The 20,733-nt window shown below is 42.0% G+C and overlaps 1 protein-coding gene across 2 annotated transcripts in view; it reads right to left on the bottom strand.

The window, feature by feature from the left end:
* Positions 1-20,733, bottom strand: part of MCOLN2 (mucolipin TRP cation channel 2) — a 42,266-nt gene that overhangs the window by 13,594 nt on the left and 7,939 nt on the right. For both annotated transcript variants that reach the window (XM_058658733.1, XM_058658738.1), the window contains exons 2-7: positions 15,785-15,944; positions 13,135-13,308; positions 10,995-11,148; positions 6,628-6,712; positions 6,441-6,537; positions 3,993-4,092 (exon numbers count right to left, since the gene is read on the bottom strand). In XM_058658733.1, the coding sequence (XP_058514716.1) occupies positions 3,993-4,092; positions 6,441-6,537; positions 6,628-6,712; positions 10,995-11,148; positions 13,135-13,308; positions 15,785-15,944 (770 nt within the window). The remainder of the gene's footprint in view (positions 1-3,992; positions 4,093-6,440; positions 6,538-6,627; positions 6,713-10,994; positions 11,149-13,134; positions 13,309-15,784; positions 15,945-20,733) is intronic.

A 20,733-nucleotide genomic window follows, 5' to 3' on the forward strand; every position in this document is an offset into this window, starting at 1 on the left:
ATATAAGTATTTTATTGGAAATTTTAGGACATCAAAACTTACTGATTCGAATTTTTTATTAATAATCTTATTTAGTTGATTAGGGTACAAAGGGTCAAGCGCTACAGGAAAGTGGGTAAGACCATCATTTCCGCACTAATATCATAATTTTCCTCCTGTATCTAGGGTCAGGGGAGAAACAAAGGGAGAAGTCCCACCCAGCCTCCCACTCATCCCAGGTCCCAAATGTGGGCCATGCTCTGAGGGTCCTGCTTAAGCAGTTTTGATGGTTCAACAGGTCTGAATTGCTGCCAATCTCGCTGTACCAAGCACAATGAAATCCCTTCAGAATCCACTGGCTGACATAATCTCTTCATGGTTGGGGTTCTGAGATCAGCAGTTCAGTTGGAGGGATCTCCGAAGAAACTTCATCAAAGGTGATCCCAGACCTGATTCTTGTGTGTGCTTATGGCTCCACTTCTGATTCAGCTCCCATGCTATCATGCTTGGGAAGGCACAAGAAGGTGGCAATAGTGTTGGAGCCCCTGACTGCAACCTGGTACAGATCTGGCTGCTGCAGCCATTGGGGGCAAGGGTGGGTGGGGTGTGAATTGGTGGATCAAAGATTGTCTCTCCTTCTTCATCAGTTTGTCTGTCTTTCAAATAAATAAACAAACCTTTTTTTAAAAAAAGATATGAGTTCAGGTTCGGGGATGAAATGGAGAAGCAAGGCCAGAGAAACAGAAATAGGACTAGGAGTGTCAACCTTGAGAGGGGTGTGTAGTTCAGTGCCACATGCAACACCTGCCAGGGAAGGCATTTCAGAGGAAGATCTATGTGTTCTGTGATTTAACAATGCAAGCCTGTGTGTGACACTGAGGGCAGATGAGCTCACCCTAAGGGGAATGAGCATAGCCAGCCAGCAAAGCTGGTTCATGCAGCAGTGACTGCACCTTGCTAAACTACAGATGCCTCAATGACACAGTAAGGAAGTCCACTGCACCTGCTCCACAGGCTGTCCTGAGACTTGGAGGAAACAGCTAGTGCTCGCTAGAATAGCACTTGGGGCTTAGCTTCATCTCTGCCACTTTACATGCAGGAAAGATACCTCAAAATGCCATCTACTCGATAGGCAAGAAGGCAGATTAGCTGTGAAACCTTATGTTTCCTGGGCCCCACAGAGAAGAGCAGAAGACATGGGGGCGTTCTTGGGAAAATGGGACTGAGAGGCTAATGAATGCATCTGATGCCCACCTTTTTGACATGAAAGAACCAAAGTCGATAAAATGGCTTGTACCACAGGGAGCACCCAAACCTGAAAGACAAAATATCCTTTCAACAGTGTGGTATTCTGCTTTCCTTTAAGTGATTTTTAATAAGACTTATTTATTTGAGAGTCAGAGTGATGGAGAGATAGGGAGAGAAAGATCTTGCCTCTACTGGTTCATTCAACAAATGGTCGCAACAGCTGGGACCTGGCCAGGCCAAAACCAGGTGCCCAGAACTCCATCTGGGTCTCCCGTGTGGGTGGCAGGGATCCAAGCATTTGTACTGCTTTACCAAGCAATTGGCAGGGAGCTGGATCAAAAGTAGAATATCTGGAGCTCGAACCAGCATCCAGATGGGATGCTGGGTTGTAGGTGGTGATTTAAATCCTGCACTCCAATGCTGGACCCTTCTTTGCATTATTTTAACACTTACTTTTATTTGAGAGGCAGATCTACAGAGAGAGGTGAAGAGACAGAGAGAGAGGGAGAGAGAGAAATTCAGTACTTCATTCCCTAAATTGCAAAAATGGCCAGAACTGGGCTGATGCAAAGCCAGGAGTCAGGAGCCAAGAACTTGGGCATTCCTCCACTTTTCTCAGACCATAAGCAGGGAGCTGGATCAGAAGTGGAGCAGCTGGGACTTGAACCAGAATCCATAAGAGATGATGGTGCTGCAGATGGAGGATTTGCTTGCTAAGCCATGGTGCTAACCTCTTCTTGGCTTTATTGGAAAGACTAGTTTGGTGTGCTAAATATTGTAATGACCTGCCATCGCTTTCTTACTCTACTAAAACCATGTTACCCCACCCCACAAGATCATTCTCCAAACCTACCTTGATGAAACACAGGAAAATGTCCAAACACTTGCACCTGCTTAGAGAACTCCCCCACACTCACGCCTGGCCTGTCAGTGGGACCCTCAGCCTACTGACCTCCCCTCCAGTAAGATCATTTGCATCATCCAGCAAAAGGGAATCCTGCTCATGAATTTTCCCCCAAGGCCCTCATCCTCAAAGTGCTACACTTATTAAATTGGGTTAAATGAAGGTTAGTGGGACACTTGGATGAAAAACCAGTAACCATAAAAGGCAACATGTTTGGATGGGGAACTTGAGATGGTAAAAAGCAGACAAGAGGAAGAAAGGAGCCTTGGGCGAGTGTGTGGGAGCAAGGAGCTTTTGGACGTCTTGGAAATGGCACAAGGGCCCCCACCAGATGTAGCCTTGCCCTGACCTACTGGCAAAGTACCAGGATAACCTCAATCCACCAGACAGATTCATATAGCAGGAAAGTTTAAAAAAAAATTTCCTAGGTTTATCTCAAACTTAAGCATTTTTTAGCCTTTCACTTCATATCGTTTATTTTAACTAATATTCCCCTAGAGCTGAAAACTGGTTTCTTGGGACCCAGGTGGTAGAGGAGCAAATGTTAAGTTTCCCTGTTTTCATTCAGTGTCTTGTTAGGCTTGTACTTCTCCGCACCGGCCACGCGAGGGAGCCAGAGTTCCTTTCTTCCAAGTACAGGCAAAAGAATTCAAGGTTTTAGGATTTAGGAGCCCTGTGTGGAGATTGCAATCATCTGCTTGGCAACAGATTTGATGAACTCATTCATTCCCACATCTTGATTTTCATAAAGATCATTTCAAATCACATATAAGAAAAGATCAGCTTTCACATGGTAACTAGCTACACCCTATACATGGACACCTACACATGGAGAAATGGACTCGTGCCGTGTGCGGAGAGATGCCGCTGGCTAACCAGAGAGGCCTGGTCAGTAACAGGACCCCTGAGCCAGCCCCTCATAACTATTAACGCACACTGTGCATCCAAGAAGCCACCACCCACACGTCAAATCTAATTTACAGCAAAACTGAAAGCAGGTTCACAGACATTTTGTTTTATCTGGCAATCTAGTCACTCACTTAAAGTGAATTCACCGAAAGGGAAATTCATTCAAAGTCACATGGCAAGTTGAAAAGCACAAAGAACCCGGAATGTCATCTTGACTGCTCATCTAGCCAGTGGAGCAGAGTCTGTGTGGTCCATTGTGAATGTGTATATTAAAGGTATTTCCCAGGAAAGACTCAGCAAGTGACCAGGGCTTGTAGAAGCTGTAGTCTGGGCCCTGAGGCTCCTTCTCCACTGTCTCAGGCTCAGAGCAAAAGAGATCTTCACTAGGAATCATACCTACGTTTGACTTCTTACTCTGGCCCAGGCACATGCAGGCTTTGCAGGTTTTCTCCACGCACCTTTGGCAGATCTGCCATTCAGTTCCATCCTTACCACACTAGAGGTATGCTAAGCACCTCACTTCACGTCTGTGAAGTATTTTCTTCCTCTACCCATGGTGCCTGGGAGCTAACAAGTAGTCATTCTTGCTGTCAGTACTCCACTTTACCAAGGACATGCTTTTGACTCAACATCTTGAAGGTAAGCACATGCAAGAGGAAGTTGCTGAGACAGAGGGGTGGGAGCTCTGTCCAAGGTCACAGACACAGCGGACAGAGCTGGCTCTGAACACAGGCCTGCTGGCTCCAGAGCCTAACCGCCAAGGCATGTTGAGTCCTTGAAAAGACGAGGAATACACATTTGCTGACTTGAGCAAAGATACAAAGCTCAGAGACATGCTTTAAGAATCTAATGCTCACATGTTTTCTGGAACTCTTTTTTCCTGTCAGCATCCAAACAAAGCATGTAAACAATTGTCCCATAACCACAGTAAATTGGCAAATAGCATACGTACTGGATCCAGATATGTTTAGATCTTTACATTCTCTTATCTTGGCATCACTCTCAAAATAGACTCTGATTTTGCCACTGTGAGCTCTGTTGTCGAGGGTGATCTGCAGACACAGACAGACAGAAGGGTTACAGTCCGCCGGGGAGTGTAACCTGTTGGATGGACTCTGTTGATTAAGCACCAACAGCAGCCAAGCTGTGCTGATCTGAGGGGAACGACGAGAACAAAAATGACTTGGTCACAGGCTTCCTTTGCAACTTGCTATGACTAATGGCAAAATACAAGTATTATCTGAAGGTGAACCTATCTCCAGAGTTCTAAGTAAGTCTGATTTCAAATCTCTGATTCAAAGAAATCCTACAGCAAGACTACCTAGCAGTGCCCAGAGCAAAAATCAGAATTCAGTCTCAGACAAATGAACTCGATGACCTTCATGATGATACGGAACAGACTTTAAAGGCATTTGCTTCATACTAGTCCTTTGTGCATGAAATGCTAGCTTTTTACTAGGTTGAAGATTCTTTTGTATTTTGCTTCAAGAGCTAACTATGCACAATACTTTCAGAAAGGACGAAAGTTGCTCCAAGATTGCAGGTGAATAAATGTCCAAATGCCCTCATCCTTCCATGTTGTGGAATTGAAGTCAATCATGTAAATCACTGAAAATTTACAGGGGATATAGACAACGTAATTCTAGGGTGACCACATTAAACAATCCCAAAGACTTACAAAGTGCCTGGAGTGCTGAAAGTGTTAGTGTCCAAAGCCCAAAGCACCTGTGCCTTTGTGATCACAGGCCAACTTCCATGTTCTCCAGGAACACATCATGATCAAACCAGGAGGTCCCAAGGTCAGCCCACTGGTCTCATTTCTATACCATAAGCTGGGGAAGCCCCCACTAACACCGGCACCTCCATTTCCCCCAGAAGGATCCCTGAAACACTTGTATCAAACTTTTAGAGTCCTAAGCAGCTAGAAATTCAATGAAGAAAACAAAAATGTGAAAGTCAATGTTGTTTAATCTTCCCTGCTGACTAACACTTGACCTTACTTGGGTAGCTCCATTTCCACATGAGCCTCTTAATCATCGGGCATTACAAGGCTCCTTCAGTCCAGTCAGCCCAGGAACTTAGCCATGTTCCTCTCAGCAGGAGACATTCATCCATGTACACCTGCAGGTTTGTTTTCTCAAGAGGCCACAGCAGTTACAGCAAGACCAAGGCCAAAGCCAAGAGCCAGGAACTCAATCCAAGTCTCCCACATGGGTGGCAGATACCAGTTATTTGAGCCATCCTTATTGCATCCCAGAGCCTGCAGGAGTCAGGAGCCAGCACAGTCACTCTTACACAGAACATGAGCATCTGAACTGGTGGCTTAGTCAAAGGCTTTTCTTTCTTTCTTTCTTTCTTTCTTTCTTTCTTTCTTTCTTTCTTTCTTTCTTTCTTTCTTTCTTTCTCTTTCTTTCTTTCTTTCTTTCTTCCTTTCTTCCTTCCTTCCTTTCTTCCTTCCTTTCTTCCTTTCTTCCTTTCTTCCTTTCTTCCTTTCTTCCTTTCTTTCTTTTTTTTTGTCTGCTTCCATCAGTTGTCTATAAGTTTCCTAACAACCCTAAGACAACCTCTAAGACAATTCCTGGTACACAGTGAGTGGGATTCAAGATTCCTCCACTATGGTGGCATGAAGCAGTCTTCTGAATTGCAAATGGACAATAGATGCAATTTCCAGTTAAGCTACTCACCTGGGGTGCAGAACACTGGCCCAGCAGGACATGTAATGTCAGCAAAATCATCTGGGCTGGCTCTGCTAAGATCACTAGTGGGGCAGGGGGGTGGGGAGAAGTAGATTCTAAATCAAATCAAACTTTCACAAGCTAAGTTGATAATTTTGTACGACCCATGAATGATGCTGTACATATCCAAATGGGCCCTGGTAGAAACAAGGTTCTCCACCCTCTGGTAACCTCTTAACAATCAGATAAGAAAGGAAAGAAAAATAGAAGGAGGAAGGAGGGGAGCGGGGGCATTCCACAACCATGAGAAGTACTGTCCTCACAAGATTGAGTGGTGCCTGGACTCATCTCTCAAAGTGAAAGGGGAAGCCACTCCTTGGTGGCCCAGCCCGCAGATCAAGGGTGCAGCTTCTGTGTTGAGGTCTGATGATCTTCCACTGAGGCCAGAAAAAAGCATAACAGACACTTAAAACATGTGTCATTCTTCAATGGATAAGGGGAGCTGGAGGCCACAGTCACCTTGCAAACTGCTCTTTTCAACCCTGGAATCTCAGTTTGACAAATCTGGAAAGGGCACATTTCAAGTGCAGAAGTAATGGTTTTTGGATCAACCAAATCATAACACATAACAGAAACTGAAACCTGGCCACAGCCAACATGTGTGCTGGTGTGGTTTACACAGGAAGCTACAGCAGCAAGTGGCTGGGTACGACAAAGACACTTACCGTGTTCTGAAAGATGTAACAGTCAGGCAGCTCTCGGGAACGAATGGTCTGTAGGTCGATGCCCTTGAGATGAAAGGACATTTCAACGTGTAAGAGCCTGCGTAAGATACAGTAAAGGTATACATTAGTCATAGCCTTCGATACTACTCCCCTTACCCCACTCCTGTTTCCTTAAAGTTGTACTCACCGATCAAAATCCAGTCTGAAGAAAGATGACTGTTTCCAGTCCTGAGGATCCTGGGAGAGGACCTGGAGGTCCAAGTGGATACAATCTGGTGGTAGAAGAAACATGGATCATGGCAGGCAAGAGTCAGAGACTAGTCCTCGTGAGCAGGTGGGGCGGGAAATAGGATGAAAAGCAGAATGCCTGCCAAGCTTCAAAATCTCTCCCCAGAAAATATTCGCTAATTGTCGCAGAAGAATAGTATGTAAAGCCAGTCTAGTCATGAAGAAATAAAAGCCCAAAGCAGGGGACATCCTACTCTTTAAAGATGTCAAGGGCAGAGCAAGCATTTGGCACAGCAGTTAAGTGACCTCTTGGGACAACTGCATTCCAAATCAGAGAGTCTAGTTTGAATCTTGGTTCTACTACAGATTCAGGTTCCTGCTAATGTACATCCTGGGAGGCAGCAGGTGATGGCTCCAGTATTGGGTCTCTGTTATCCACGTGGGACACCTGATTGGAGATCTAGATAGTCCCAGCTGTTGGGAGCATTGGGAAGTGAATCAATAGATGGGAAACCTCTGTTTCTTGCAATTTAAACAAAATGAAAATAAATAAAATGTTATGTTAAAAAGATCCAATATATTCTTCTTTTTTAAAATGTCAAGATTAGTAAAAGACAAAATGTCCAACAACTTCTTTGCTCCAGAGTCAAAAAAAAAGTAAAATGACAATGACAATTTGATACGAGATAAGATTCTGGACAGGACCCCAGAGAGGGAGTCTGGGTTTGGTTTTGCTGTGAAGGACACTAGGTCAGTTGATACAATCATCCTGGTGTCCACATCATCACTTTGGATACTGTACTATGGCTATGGGGCAGATAACAAATGCACATTGAAATCTTTAGAGGTAAAGAAATAGCACATCTACACCTTCAGGAGAAATATGTATTCCCAGGAAGAATAACCAAGAATGTGTGAGAAAACATTAGTATTTTGGCAATCTGGATAAAAGGTAAATGGTGTTTCATAGTTTCTAAATGAAAGCAGAGAAAAAGAGAGAGAGCAATAACTCAAACAATAGCAAAGTATGAGCTGTAAACTATGAAAGAATGATCCTAAGAGCCACACATTAAAATTAGTCTCATTTGCAGGTCGCACATCCCTAACTAAAAAACCCAAAATCTGCAACTTTCTGAGCATCGACATGACATCACAATTGGAAAATTCCACACCTGATGTAGAAGAGAGAGATTTGACAGATCTTGATGCAAATCACAGGTACCAAAAAATATTTTATATAATTATCTTGAGCCTATATGCTCAAAATATAGTTGAAACATAGATGAATACTGAATTTAGACGTGGACTTAATTCCCAAAATACCTCATTAGGTATATGCAAACATTCAGAAATTCAAAACCATGCAAGATCTGAAATCTTTCCAGTCCCAAGAGTTTCAGTTAAGGGTTACTATTACTGTATCATGTAGTCCAAACACCCTTGCTTTATAGGGCAAGGAATCAGGAAGTCTGGAAATGAGCACTTTCAAGGTCAGAGAAACTTAGTGGCAGAACTGGTATGAAGCCAGTCTGACCAATTCCTCTAGAATGTGCTGCCCTACTCCTGATAACAGCCTTGTCATGTAAGAGGATCCTGCTCACTGAGAAAAAGAACCCAGCTAAAACAAACAAACAAACAAACAAACAAAACAGCCCCCAAAGGAAGGGGGAACAGGTACATTTTCAACCATCAGGGGAAATAAGAAAATGGCCATAATGTTTCATGCTTAAAACATGTCAAAAAAAGTACAACGCTTTATCACTCAAGTAACAAAAACAAAACCCTATGTTGCTTTGATAGTAATCTAAACAATGGAGAAAAGAATGTTTTCAACAGTACTTACAGCCATCCCCTCAGTGAGGCTGAACCAGAGAGCTTGCAGCTCTAGAGACAGATATCCCTTCAGGATGAATGAACTAAATGAAAACACGTGGCTTGGTCTACACAACCAGTTGCATAGGATGCAGAAACTCACAGGGAGAGCTGGGCTCAGCCAGAGCTAACATGTAGCACCCTACAGATCCTTCTCTTAATAGTAAAGACAATGAAGATCCAGGAGTCTAATTTGAAACTGCTTCTACTACATGCCTCCTTAACCTATTACGCCACACTGAGGAAGTCAAACTCAGCTCCTTTCGTATCATCTGCAGGCTTCCTCCAAAGCATCCAAGAAAACAAAATCTAAAATCTAGTATTAATATAAAGATGCATACTTCTTTCACGATGCACATTTCCCATGAACTTCTTGAAGACCCTCCTAGACACAGATTCAAAAATTTTGCATCAAAATAAACTAAGCTTTTCATTCCATTTCCCATAACTTTCTGAAGTAATCCTAGATTTTAAAAACGTCTTCCTTAAAGCTTTCAACCACATCTTCAGATTTTCTTTAGCAATTATATTTAATTTTAAAAATATAAATAACTTGCTTAACAAAACTCTCAAGGTAAAATTAAATTCATAATCACCCCCTCTCCATTTAGTTAAAATATTCCATATTCTGATAGGTAGGAAGTGAACAAAGATGCCACTGTCCACTGACCATGGAACAAATCCTGCTTTCCAGTCCTGCCCGTCCTACCTAGCCACTGATATTGACTTTGGCCTCATTTCTTAACCGATTTTCCAAGAAAAATCAAGTGAGAAAAACAGTATGTGAATCACTGGGAAACTGGTTCATTCGATTTGAGTCACACATTTGCGTGAGGAAAAGAGGCAGATGGCTCATTTGAAAGCACAAGACAACTGGACAGGCTTTCAGTCCCGTGTTCAAGTCCTCCTATCACAGTCACAGGTATCAGCCACAGGCACAAACATAGCAGACCAGCCCCAGGAAAAGACAAAGCCTGAAGCAGGACTACCTCCTGGAGGTAGATGACCAAATAGACGTTAGGTTAGCAGACAAATCCTGGGCAATCAGATAACTCGCACTTCGGTGCTGCTAGCTATAGAACCAAGCAATCTGGTTGCTGGACACAGCCTGGGAGGCAACCTCATCAGTGTGTCTGTAGGCTTGGCAGCTACAACAGCATCAACGGCTCAGAACACATTGACTCTCAAAGAGATTCTAAACAGGCAGCCTGAGAAGGCAGAACTAAAATCATTGTCTTACAGAGGCATTCTGTTGTACTATCAGAGCCCCTTCAAATCAGATTGTAGGAAATGTGGCCAAAGGACCTGTGTGACTCTCCTGAGACAGGAAAGAAACCAAACTCCCTCCATCAAGCCCCTTCCAACCTGGATGGGCATCTGTCTTCGCACATGACTGCGTAGTCACCCAGTTTGAAGCCAATCAGGATCAAAAAGCCATTCACACCCAAACCACCAGATGCCTTTACTGCCTCTTTGGGGTTTTCCCAACCCACGCATGTCCAGAATAGCCCCACAGTGACCTGTATTGACCTTTCTGGGGAGGTGGTAGCAAGCAACATCCCCATTTCAAGATTGTCTTGTGCCAAACACGGAACCCTGAGCAAAATTCCCAGCCTGGTGCTGAGCCAGAACCCTGGCCCAGCTCCCCTCAGGCAGCCTGTCAGTGACACTTTGTACCGTGATGTCTTCCTTGTGCTCAACCCCCCAATCAACCTTGTCTGGGTCATGCATTGGCCTCTTCCAAATTTTTAACATGGGGGGGGTGAGTCAAAGAACCTTGAGTCGCTATGACTCTCATTTGAATAACGATTCTGTTTCATTTGAAACAGTTCCAGATTTCCACTTACTACAACCCTTGCTCCTAAACTATTTACTACCGGAGGAGTTAGAGTCAATTCATCTACACAACTGTGGTATGTAAAACAGTGGTTGTAGCAGCTGTGCACCGATCTGCTAAACTGATGACAAACCCGTCCCCCTCCACCCCAAATCCCAAATTAAGCCCTTTGTGTTTACACGCAGCATACTCTTGAATCCTTGCAAGAACAGCACAAGATGATTTGTGTTCTACCAAGAGATCTCCTAACAAAAAAGTAAGTACTTAAGCACAATTTGCCTTTGAGAACATTTGTATGTCCTGGGAATACACACACAATGCATTTTTACACACATTTGTTCATTTAATACATACAGGCCTATTTTTTCAAAATGCCTAATGACCCCCTCATGAGAGCTAAAATTTAAACAAAAATGGTACACTTGTTCTCTTAGGTGAATACAGCAATACTGAGCTGCTCCAGAGAGACCCATGCATGGGGGAGCTTCCTATATCTCAACAGGCACATGGTAAGGTGACACACTGAGTGGATGCATGGCTGGCTGCATGTGAGGGCCCTCAGGTCTTAGCACAGAAAACAGAAAAGGCATGTGATGAAATTGTTGTCGTTGTGTTACCTGTCTCAATGTCATTGTCAAGGTTCAGTGTGTCATTAGCAGAAGGCACCATCCCCTTCTTGTAATGCTGCTTACAGACCTTCAGGCCAATCCTATGGTCTTCATTTTCCCCGTAATCAAGGGTGGCCAGGGAGATGTTCTTTAGATGGTGGTACTGTTAAAAATACAGGTTAGTGACTGTTAGCTAAAACCAGACGTGAGCCCGCAGAACTGACGCAGAAGTCACATCACACGGTACACACTTCAGCCACTCTGTTTACTCGTGCCCCTTAGTAGAGCTTTTTATTTTAAAACACTATAGAGTAACCTTCTAGGAAGATCTGGCTCACAGAGCTCAAACCTAGAAGAGTCAACATAGACGCTGACTCTGCCGTCCTCTCAGAACTAGGCCAGAGTCCTGCCTTATCTGATGAACACCTTGGCTCCACCCCCAATGCCTCAACCTGTTCCTGGAGTGGCAAGGCACCATCTTCCTGCCTCTGATCTTCCCATTTTCCTCTTGTGCACCTGTTTATTCTAACCTCCAGGTCTGAACTCAGGTATCATCACCTCCCCCATACCAAGTCAATGAAAATCTCCAACATTCATCAAGACATCACACTGTGTCCCACAGAAATGTAACGTATACAATTACTGTCAATTCAAAGCAACATAACATAGAAGGAAATGGATAAACACACACACACACACACACACACACACATGACTGCAAGCATCCTTGGCCATGCCTGGATGTTGCCCATCTCCAGAGATCCTGTTGGGATGTATCATTGGGCAAAACAAAGCATCCACATCCCTAGTTATTAGGCATACAATCCTACTATTTGACTAGCTGCACTATCAAGACTTTACTAGATCCTGTCTTCACTCATAATGATTTTGCTATTCCAGAAACTTCTGTCCAGGAACACAAAAGTCACAAACACTGGTGTTGCTGATTTCAGGAGGATCTGGGAAAAATAAATTTAAATAGCTACCAATTTCAAAATTAAACCCACTAATAACTCCAAGACTCTGTGGGACTGCCCACCTCCCAACCTCTACAAACTCTCATCTTGCTGTGTCTACCACAACCCAAAACTACTCTATCACAATCCTTACTCCTGTTTATTTATTTATCTAGAAGGTAGAATTATACATAAATAGAAAAAGAATCAGAGAGAACTGCAGAAATCTTTCATATGGTAGTTAATTATCTGAATGGCTGCAACAGATAGGGTTATCAGATCAAAGCCAAAAGCCTGGAACCCCACACTGGTCTCCCACGTAGGTGACTGGGGTGCAAGGATGTGGGTCATCTTCCACTGCCTTTTCAGCATTAGTAGGAAACTGGATTTAAAATGGAACAGATAAGCCTGGCGCTATGGCCTAGTGGCTAAAGTCCTCGCCTTGAACGCACTGAGATCCCTTATGGCGCTGGTTCTAATCCCGACAGCTGCACTTCCCATCCAGCTCCCTGCTTGTGGCCTGAGAAAGCAGTTGAGGACGGCTCAAAGCCTTGGGACCTGCATCCATGTGGAAGACCCAGAAGAGAATCTGGGCTCCTGGCTTCGGATCAGCACAACTCCGGCCGTTGCGGTCACTTGGGGAGTGAATCATTAGATGGAAGATCTTCCCCTCTGTCTCTCCTCCTCTCTGTATATCTGACTTTACAATGAAAATAAATAAATCTTTTAAAAAATGGAACAGATAGAACTAGAATGAGTGCTCATATGCACTGCAGGTAATGTAGGCAGGCGTTGTAGGCAGGGGTGACCAAAGTCACCCCTCTCCCAAGAAACTATGAGACCATTCAAAATAGCATCTCCTTTGTTGTAAGCAAAAGCTCAGCTTTGCTCATAAGCACATGATGGAGGTGCTAATATGTATATATATTTTTTCTTTTTTACCATTTAAAAGTATTTATCTTTTTAAAGATTTATTTATTTTTATTAGAAAGGCAAATTTACAGAGGAGAGACAGAGCAAAAGATCTTCCATCCACTATTCACTCCCAAGTGGCTGCAATGGCCAGAGCTTAGCTAATCTAAAGTCAGAAACCAGGAATTTCTTTCTGGTCTCCCACAAGAATACAGGGTCCTAAGACTTTGGGCCATCTTCATACATTCATAAGTATAGCTTGTTTCCAGCAAAACACTTGCCTGATCAATAGCGAAAAAGATGCTTTCGTAGGTGTCCTCCTGAGTATATACACTGCAACTGTAGTCATCTTCATCGACACCAGAATAGCCTTTCAAAAACAAATGCTTAAAAGCAATGGTGTTGTCTTCTTTGAAAGCAACAACCAGCTGATTCCCCAAACCAAAACGAACAAGCTAGAAAAGAAAATCGTACAGGAACCAATGAAGTTTTTTACTTCCAAAGGAGGCAAATGTCTTCTTCTTATCATCTACTTTCACCTCTAAACATCACAAGCCTCAGTTCTTTGGTTTAAACAAATGCAAAAAAAATAAAATGTCAAATACAAGTTCTTAGAGCAACCTCATGAAACTACACTGGCAATTCAAAGTAGCATGAAACTGCGTGGAGGTTAAGAATCCCAAAGTACTAAGGACTTCGACCTTTCTCGTAGTGTGACACACTGGATACTTGGAACTGAGAAGCCACCTGGGAACCAAGGCCTCTCTGACCTACCCCAGTGGCTACACCGATCCTCAAGCACGTGGAGGGACTGATGCTTTCTTGGCTCAGGAGAAATTCTCCCAGCAGGAATCCTAACTAATCCCTCCCCATAATCTCATGAAACAAGGAACTTAAATTCAAGGGATGAGGAGAGCTCAGACAACCTCTGTCATAGGACACTGCAGGTCACTGGGACACACTCTGGGCCATTCATCTCCTGAAAAATGCCTGCATCCCTCAACCCACACTCACCTATGGAAGAACAAATAAACTTTAAATTATCATTGGATTTTGGAGTACTCACTTTACATTCTTGTGATAATTCTATGAAGACAATAGATTTCATACCTCCTTCCCCAGTAATCTGTCTTTCAGCCCCAGTCTTTATAACCATCTGGGCAGTAAAGCAGCAGGTGGAGGCATGGGAAGTGTTCACTTAGTCCCCAACTCTGCGCACCTCCACCCCAGTGCCCTGTGTCTCTGTTTCTCCCTCTTTCTCTGTAATTCTGCCTCTCAAGTAAATAGATCTTTCTTTAAAGAAGAAGAATAAGGAGGAGCAAGAGGAGAAGGAGAAAAATTACATTTGCAAAGATTAATGACCCTCTAGGTTTACAACCAAGAAAGAATCTGTATCAGTTTCAATCTTTTTTTTATCTTATACAGGTTAAGCATTCCCAAACCAAAAATTTGAAATCTAAGACGTTCCAAAATTCATATAAAACCACATTATCTGAATATGACAAACAAGTTTGTATTTCTTAGCAGTGTATATTTTTCAGCTTTTACACTGTGTCTGGTTTCTTTTTTAAAAATCTGAACAATTTAAAATGGCTGGCATTTCCTAACAATTAGTATAGAGCAACTGCTTCGCATGGATTATCTCATTTACCACTCCTTTAGCCTCACTTTATGAAAGCAAACGCTGAGATGTAGGCTCATTGAATTGTTCTAAGTCACCTAACTTGATGAAGTTACTCTAGGTTGCACTAAGTTACCTAATGGAAGCCAGGTTTAACTTCAAAGTTATTTTTACTATGATACAAAAACCGATTCCTTCTGCTGAAATTTAAAAAAAAAATGTATTTGGGACATTTAGAAAATTTGAAAGCACTACCTTTTCCAAATTATGAAGGATAACTATTATTTGAGAATAGGTATAGATGATCCTTTTAGCACTTTAGTCTCACCATACCACATTCCTCAAATATCAAGTCAAAGAATTTAGCAATTGCTGAAACTCAGCAATTCTGAGAAAAACATCAGATAAGAAGTTCTATCATTCAACTTGTACTGATAGGTCAAGTAACAAAGGTTAAAATGTCTTCCAAGCATATGAGTCTTTCTAAGGTGCCTGTGAGAACCCAGGAAGGATCACGTGCTCAGAGGAAGCTAAAAAAGCAAACCAGATCATCAACACATGAGTGATTATTTTTGAGGTTTTATTGAAAATATGAACACTTACGTGAAAAAAAACCTGGTGTGCAAATGAACGAAGATCTACAACCAAAATTTGTTAAATGGCTAACTGTGCCAAGTGGGGTGGCTCATGTGTCTCACTAAGATATATAAGGATACTTCAGAGAGTTCATAGAAAAATGGAATTAAAAGCAGTTTATCCTGGTATCAAATTTTTAATTAAATTTTTTATTCAAAAAAGATTTTTTGAATTGAAAAACTAGGGATAGTTTTTATAATATTCACTTTTGGTGTATTCTGCAAAAATACGAAAACAAAAACAGAAAAACAAACTGCACTCTTTTTTCAACAAAACAATTTTATTCCTGAAAGTTTATGAGCTTTTGAAGTGCCCCTGTAGAAAACTATTAACGGAGATGAATGTTTATTCAGCATTCACAACACCTATGAAGGGAAGAGCTAGCATATCTTGTTAAAACAACATTACCTAATAAACCAAATTATTATTGAAGCACTGTAGTATTGTAATAATATAGGGAAGATCAGTGAAGGGTGGGAGAATAGGGAGAGTTGGGAGGAGAAATCCCTGAACGTATGAAACTGTATCATAAAAAAATTAAAAATTGTATAAGAATAGGAAAAGGAAAATAAGTAGATAAAGCAAGCTTCCATGTACCAACAATATTACAATTCTGTAAACAATTTTAACTCAGAAAACGAAAAGAACTGAGTATAGATGACAGCACAAATTACCTGCGTGGTAACCATGACTATCTTCAAAATCTGCAAGCCCAGTTTCCATGGAATCTGGTGCCTGGCTCGGTATTTTTCACAGGGGCTCATGAAATAGAACTTCAAGTCTTCCCTCAGACATTCTTCTTTCACCTCAGAATCAAGATGTGCCATAGCATTTCTGCCAGAGAAGATCAATTTTTAAAATGAGCCTGTTGCACAAAATGTTCCTGGATAATACTTGCCATTCACATTCTTCACTTCTCCAGATAAGCTCTCTCTCTTCAGCCAGGAAATTTCTTTCTCTTTAGAAACCTGAAATTTATCTTGGACTCTTTTATCAATTAGCTAAGTGACATTTCCATTTAGCTGCTATCTTGTTCAATGTGACCATTCTCAAGAATTAGGAAAAATAGTATTCTATTTACAAGAGTTATCAATTCCCATATCTTAATATATAGCATCCAGGTATCATTGGAAGTATTACAAAAAAGTGTGTGGATATGTGTGCAATAGTGTGAGCACATTTGTCAGTGTGCATATGAAGAAGCAGTAGATGGAACATTTCCATGGAATTCAAAATTATAGGAATTTATTACATACTAATAGGATTAAATTGTAATGGAAGTTGGACAATCTGTCTTATAGCTAACTCTGTTCTGAGAAAAGAATTATGTCTAATTTGGAATTTTAAAAACTAAAGATTATGAGATTTCTTAATAGAAACAGCTCTGAAAAGTTTAAGCCTAGTCAGATATTTGTCACCTTACAACTTTGATTTCACTATTTCAGGGACCCTAGCCTTAGGAAAAGGCATATGACTTTCTTGAGGCCAAAGAAAGTAAATGAGACATGAGCCGAAGACTGATGGCAAGAAAGCTGTCTTTGCACTAAGCAGGCCCCAAGTGGGAATATGGAAAAAATCTTCAAGGGCTACAAACAGTATTTGGTTCTTCTAGTTCATTCTTTATCTCAAAAGCTACAAAATCAAGGGGTAGCATTTGGCACAGCAATTAACATGTGGCTTGGAGTGAATGTGTCCCAAATCAGAGGGCCTAGGTTCAAGTCCCAGCTCCACTCCTTGCTAAAGATTAGAGCTAAAATAGAAGATCAGACAGGAGACAAACATCCAATCTATTGACAAAATTGAGTTCCCGGATCCAACTGTACCCATTCACATCAAAGACTTTCACTGCAAGTGAACAAACACCATTTGGGGCTCAAGTCAGTTTGTGTTAGATTTCTGTTGCCAAAAAAAGTGTCTTGAAGGCAAGTTTAATGAAAAAAGTAAGGTATTATTTTCATGGGAAGTTTTTGTAACTAGGGTTCATTCTTAGAAACCTTATTACCAGAAATACCTAAATGACTAATTTTTGCATTAATTTATGAGCTAAGTCATAAGCCTTGACTAACAAGTTTCATAGAAATAGGAGTCAGAAAGTCCCTTCAGAAATAGAAAATTAATAACTGAGTATATACTCAGTATATACTCAGTTATTAATTTTCTATTTCTGAAGGGACTTTCTGACTCCTATTTCTAGAATTAATAGGCTAAGTTATTCAGAACTTTCCTGCTGGAACAGAGAAAAGGAAATGAAAGACATAGAATAGAGAAAACAAGAAGGGAAGGAAGGGGAAAAAGGGAATTAGCAAAAAAAGAAAAAAAGAAGAAAAGAAAAATACTGCCGGGATTAGAACTGGAGCCCATATGGGATCCCGGGGCGAGGACTTCAGCCGCCAGGCCACACCACCGGGCCCAATATTTGTAAAATTTTTAAAAAGTGGTCACAAAGGGGCTCATTTCAAAAGAATGAAAAGTTTGAAATGTGTTTGCCCTGTGCCCATGATGGTCATCTCTTGATTCAGCTTCATCTCATGATGGGCACTTCCTCAGCTGAATAAGCACAATGAAGTTTGGGACACAAGCCAGAGTGGATTCCCTGAATTGCAGGGAAATTCAGACCAAGTATACAGTAGGAGAGCAAAACTCACAAAAGGATAAAAAGCAAGTATTCCAGTGAATGCAGTGGTATAACTAAAAAAAGCATGAGTGTGCAGTTCTGACTGGGAAAAGGAATTCAAAGAGTCAGTTGGAAAGCCCCTCACAGTCAGAACATCCAGCTGGGGAAGTGCTACTGGAGCATATGACTGGGGAACAGAGGCCCTTCCTCGAACAAGGTGAAATCTCAAATGGTTGAGATGAGAGCAGCATCTTCAACCAAGAGCCCTCAGACCCCCGAGAACACACCTGTCTGAAGCCCCAGTGGACACATGTGAGCAACACAGATTTTTACAGTTCGCCACAGCATTGACTCTAGTGGATCAGTGCTACCAAGGGATTCATTCTTGTTACCCACAACGTGCCTTGTGTTTAATAAGAAGAAAAGAATAGATGGAAGCTGCATACTTGAGTCTCAGAAACCTGAATGCACAGCTGTCTACTCCCTCCTGGCCACATCCATATCCCTGGCCCATGTGAGAGATGCTTCAGTGAAAGAAGAGACTGTTTTCTCAAAAACAGTTATACAAAACACAAGGTACTCTGTGAATCACGCTCTGCAGGAGACACCCTGTACTTCCAGAACTCAGTCCTGGGGATGGGGTTGCTGTGAGTAGATAAAAGTACAGTCATATGGGCCAGCTGTAGTTGAGATGCATTGAACTCCCTGGAAAGACAGAAATGCCTAATGCAGCCCAGTTGCTTTAAGAAGCTTAAAAACTTTTTCTTGCTGAAAAGCCACTAAGAATCCAGGAACCAATAATTAGGGGCTGGTATTGTAGTACAGCATGTTAAGCCACCAATGGGGCACTCACATCCACTGGTCACTGAGAAAACCCATTTCTTCCCCAGATAATTAGGAAGGGGTGACGTCAGCGAAGTTTAAGGCCACCAAATATCCCTCAGCAATTTTAGTTTTATCAACGCCATCACTAAAATAATCTACAGAAGTCTGACATTTTGACAAGACAAGGTACCGGTGATTATTAACTTTATTGGAATCAAAAACCCCTATGAGAACAAGATGAAGGCTCTTGACTTTGCCCCAGAAAAATGCACACACCAGTTATTGTGATGTCAGAAGAAGACAAGTCAATCCAGGTTGCAACCATCTGTGACTTGGAGGCTACTCACTGCACCAGACAGGGAACCTGCTAGAGTTTCCTACTGCAGTGGTCTCCAGAGTCAGGTGTGTGCACACAGGGATTGTGCAGGTGTGAGACAGAGGCTTAGGGCTCCCACTTGCATCCATCTAACACACGATTAGAAGGGACCCATCACATCTAAGGTGCCTTCAGATGGTCAAGAAATCAGATGTCTGTGTTTTGCAGAAGTATGTGTGGCATCCTGGGAGAAGAGAGAAGGTCCTCACAAGTAAGGGCAATCAGTGGTGACTTACCCACTGTTTTTTCAGCACATTCTCAGCATTTATGGTTTATCTGGGATGACTTAAACATTCTTTAGAGTACCTGAAGGTACTTCAAATAGTTTTTAGAAGAAGCATGCATTTAGCTGAGAAGTTAAGACGTCCACATCCCACAACTGAGTTCATGGGTTCAATTCCAGGTGTTAGCTTCTAAGTCCAGCATTCCTGTTAGTGTAGACCCTGGGATGCAATGGTGATGGTGCAAGTAACAGTACCTGCCCTCCACATGGGATATCTGCAATGCACACCCAACTCCTAGTTTCAGGCTTGGCCTCAGCCCTAGCTTCCTGGGCATTTGGGGAGTTGAAGGGAAGGGGGAGAATCAGAAGGGAGCACTCTCTCCTTGTCTATCTCTGTCTCCCTGCCTCTCCACAACAACGACAAAAAACAAATTCACAAAAAACTGAGTGCAAAGATGTTTATTTTAGTGTGAAAATAATTGAAATTCATGCATGCTTTTTTCATAGTTGGCAAATTTAAATTTTTGAAGGCCCTCACAGCATGCATGGCTTTCAAATTTTTTGTGAGACCGAATCAACTACCTTTCAATGCACATTTTAAGTACCTTCATGTATAATCCAATATGTAACTGGTACAAAATGGACAAAGAACTTAGAAATATCTGAAAAAAGCATTCATTATAAAGCTAAATTAAGTCTGAGTTAGCATCAGAAAGTGGGAGAAAGTAAAAAATTTTGTTGGCCATGAATTTAAAGAAAAGGTATCTGAGTGGAAAACAACACATTTAACAACAAAAACTATTTAGAGAGGCTAGCACCATGGTACAGGTAAGTTACCACCTGCAGTGCAGTTACACCATTTGGGCACAGGTTCAAGAGACCTGGTTGCTCCACTTCTGATCCAGCTCCCTGTTAGTGCTTCTGGGAAAGCAATGGAGGATGACCCAAATCCCTGGGTCCCTGCGCCCCTGTGGGAGACCCAGGAGAAGCTCCTGGCTTCAGCCTGGCACAGCCGAAGGCACTGCTGCCATCTGGGGAGTGAACCAGTGGATGGAAAAATCTCTCCTATTCTCTCTCTCTCTCTGTCTTTCAAATAAATAAATCTTCAATTTAAAAAAAGAAAACTATTTAAAATGCTGGTTAACTTACTAAGTGAGAAACATGGAGTTTTAACTATTAGTAATCTACCGTACCCTAAGATACGAGCTACTGACTCAGTGTAGTCATGGTTAACGGGGATTAGAAAGTCCCTGCATATGACAGTTCATTTCCCCACATTCCTTTGAATGTTTACTTGTATTGCAACAGGCACACAGTCCTGCATGTGATATCTTAGTAAGTATCCATTCAGAGAAAGTGAATGATGAAGATGAGTTACCAAAGATATCTGGGACAACTTCTGCAGTGTTTCAGAGTCCCAGCCATGTATCACATGGGATTGCTCTTTTGTTACCTCAGCTGATGGTATAAACTCCTGAGCTATGAAGAAATAGATGCCTGTTGCCCTGGCTCCAAAAAATAAAAGGAAAATAAATAACTGTGATGGGCATTCCTTCTCCTAGAGGGTTTCTTCAGGTATCACACG

This window comes from Ochotona princeps, chromosome 2, assembly GCF_030435755.1.
Source record: "Ochotona princeps isolate mOchPri1 chromosome 2, mOchPri1.hap1, whole genome shotgun sequence".
Classification (NCBI taxonomy): domain Eukaryota; kingdom Metazoa; phylum Chordata; class Mammalia; order Lagomorpha; family Ochotonidae; genus Ochotona; species Ochotona princeps.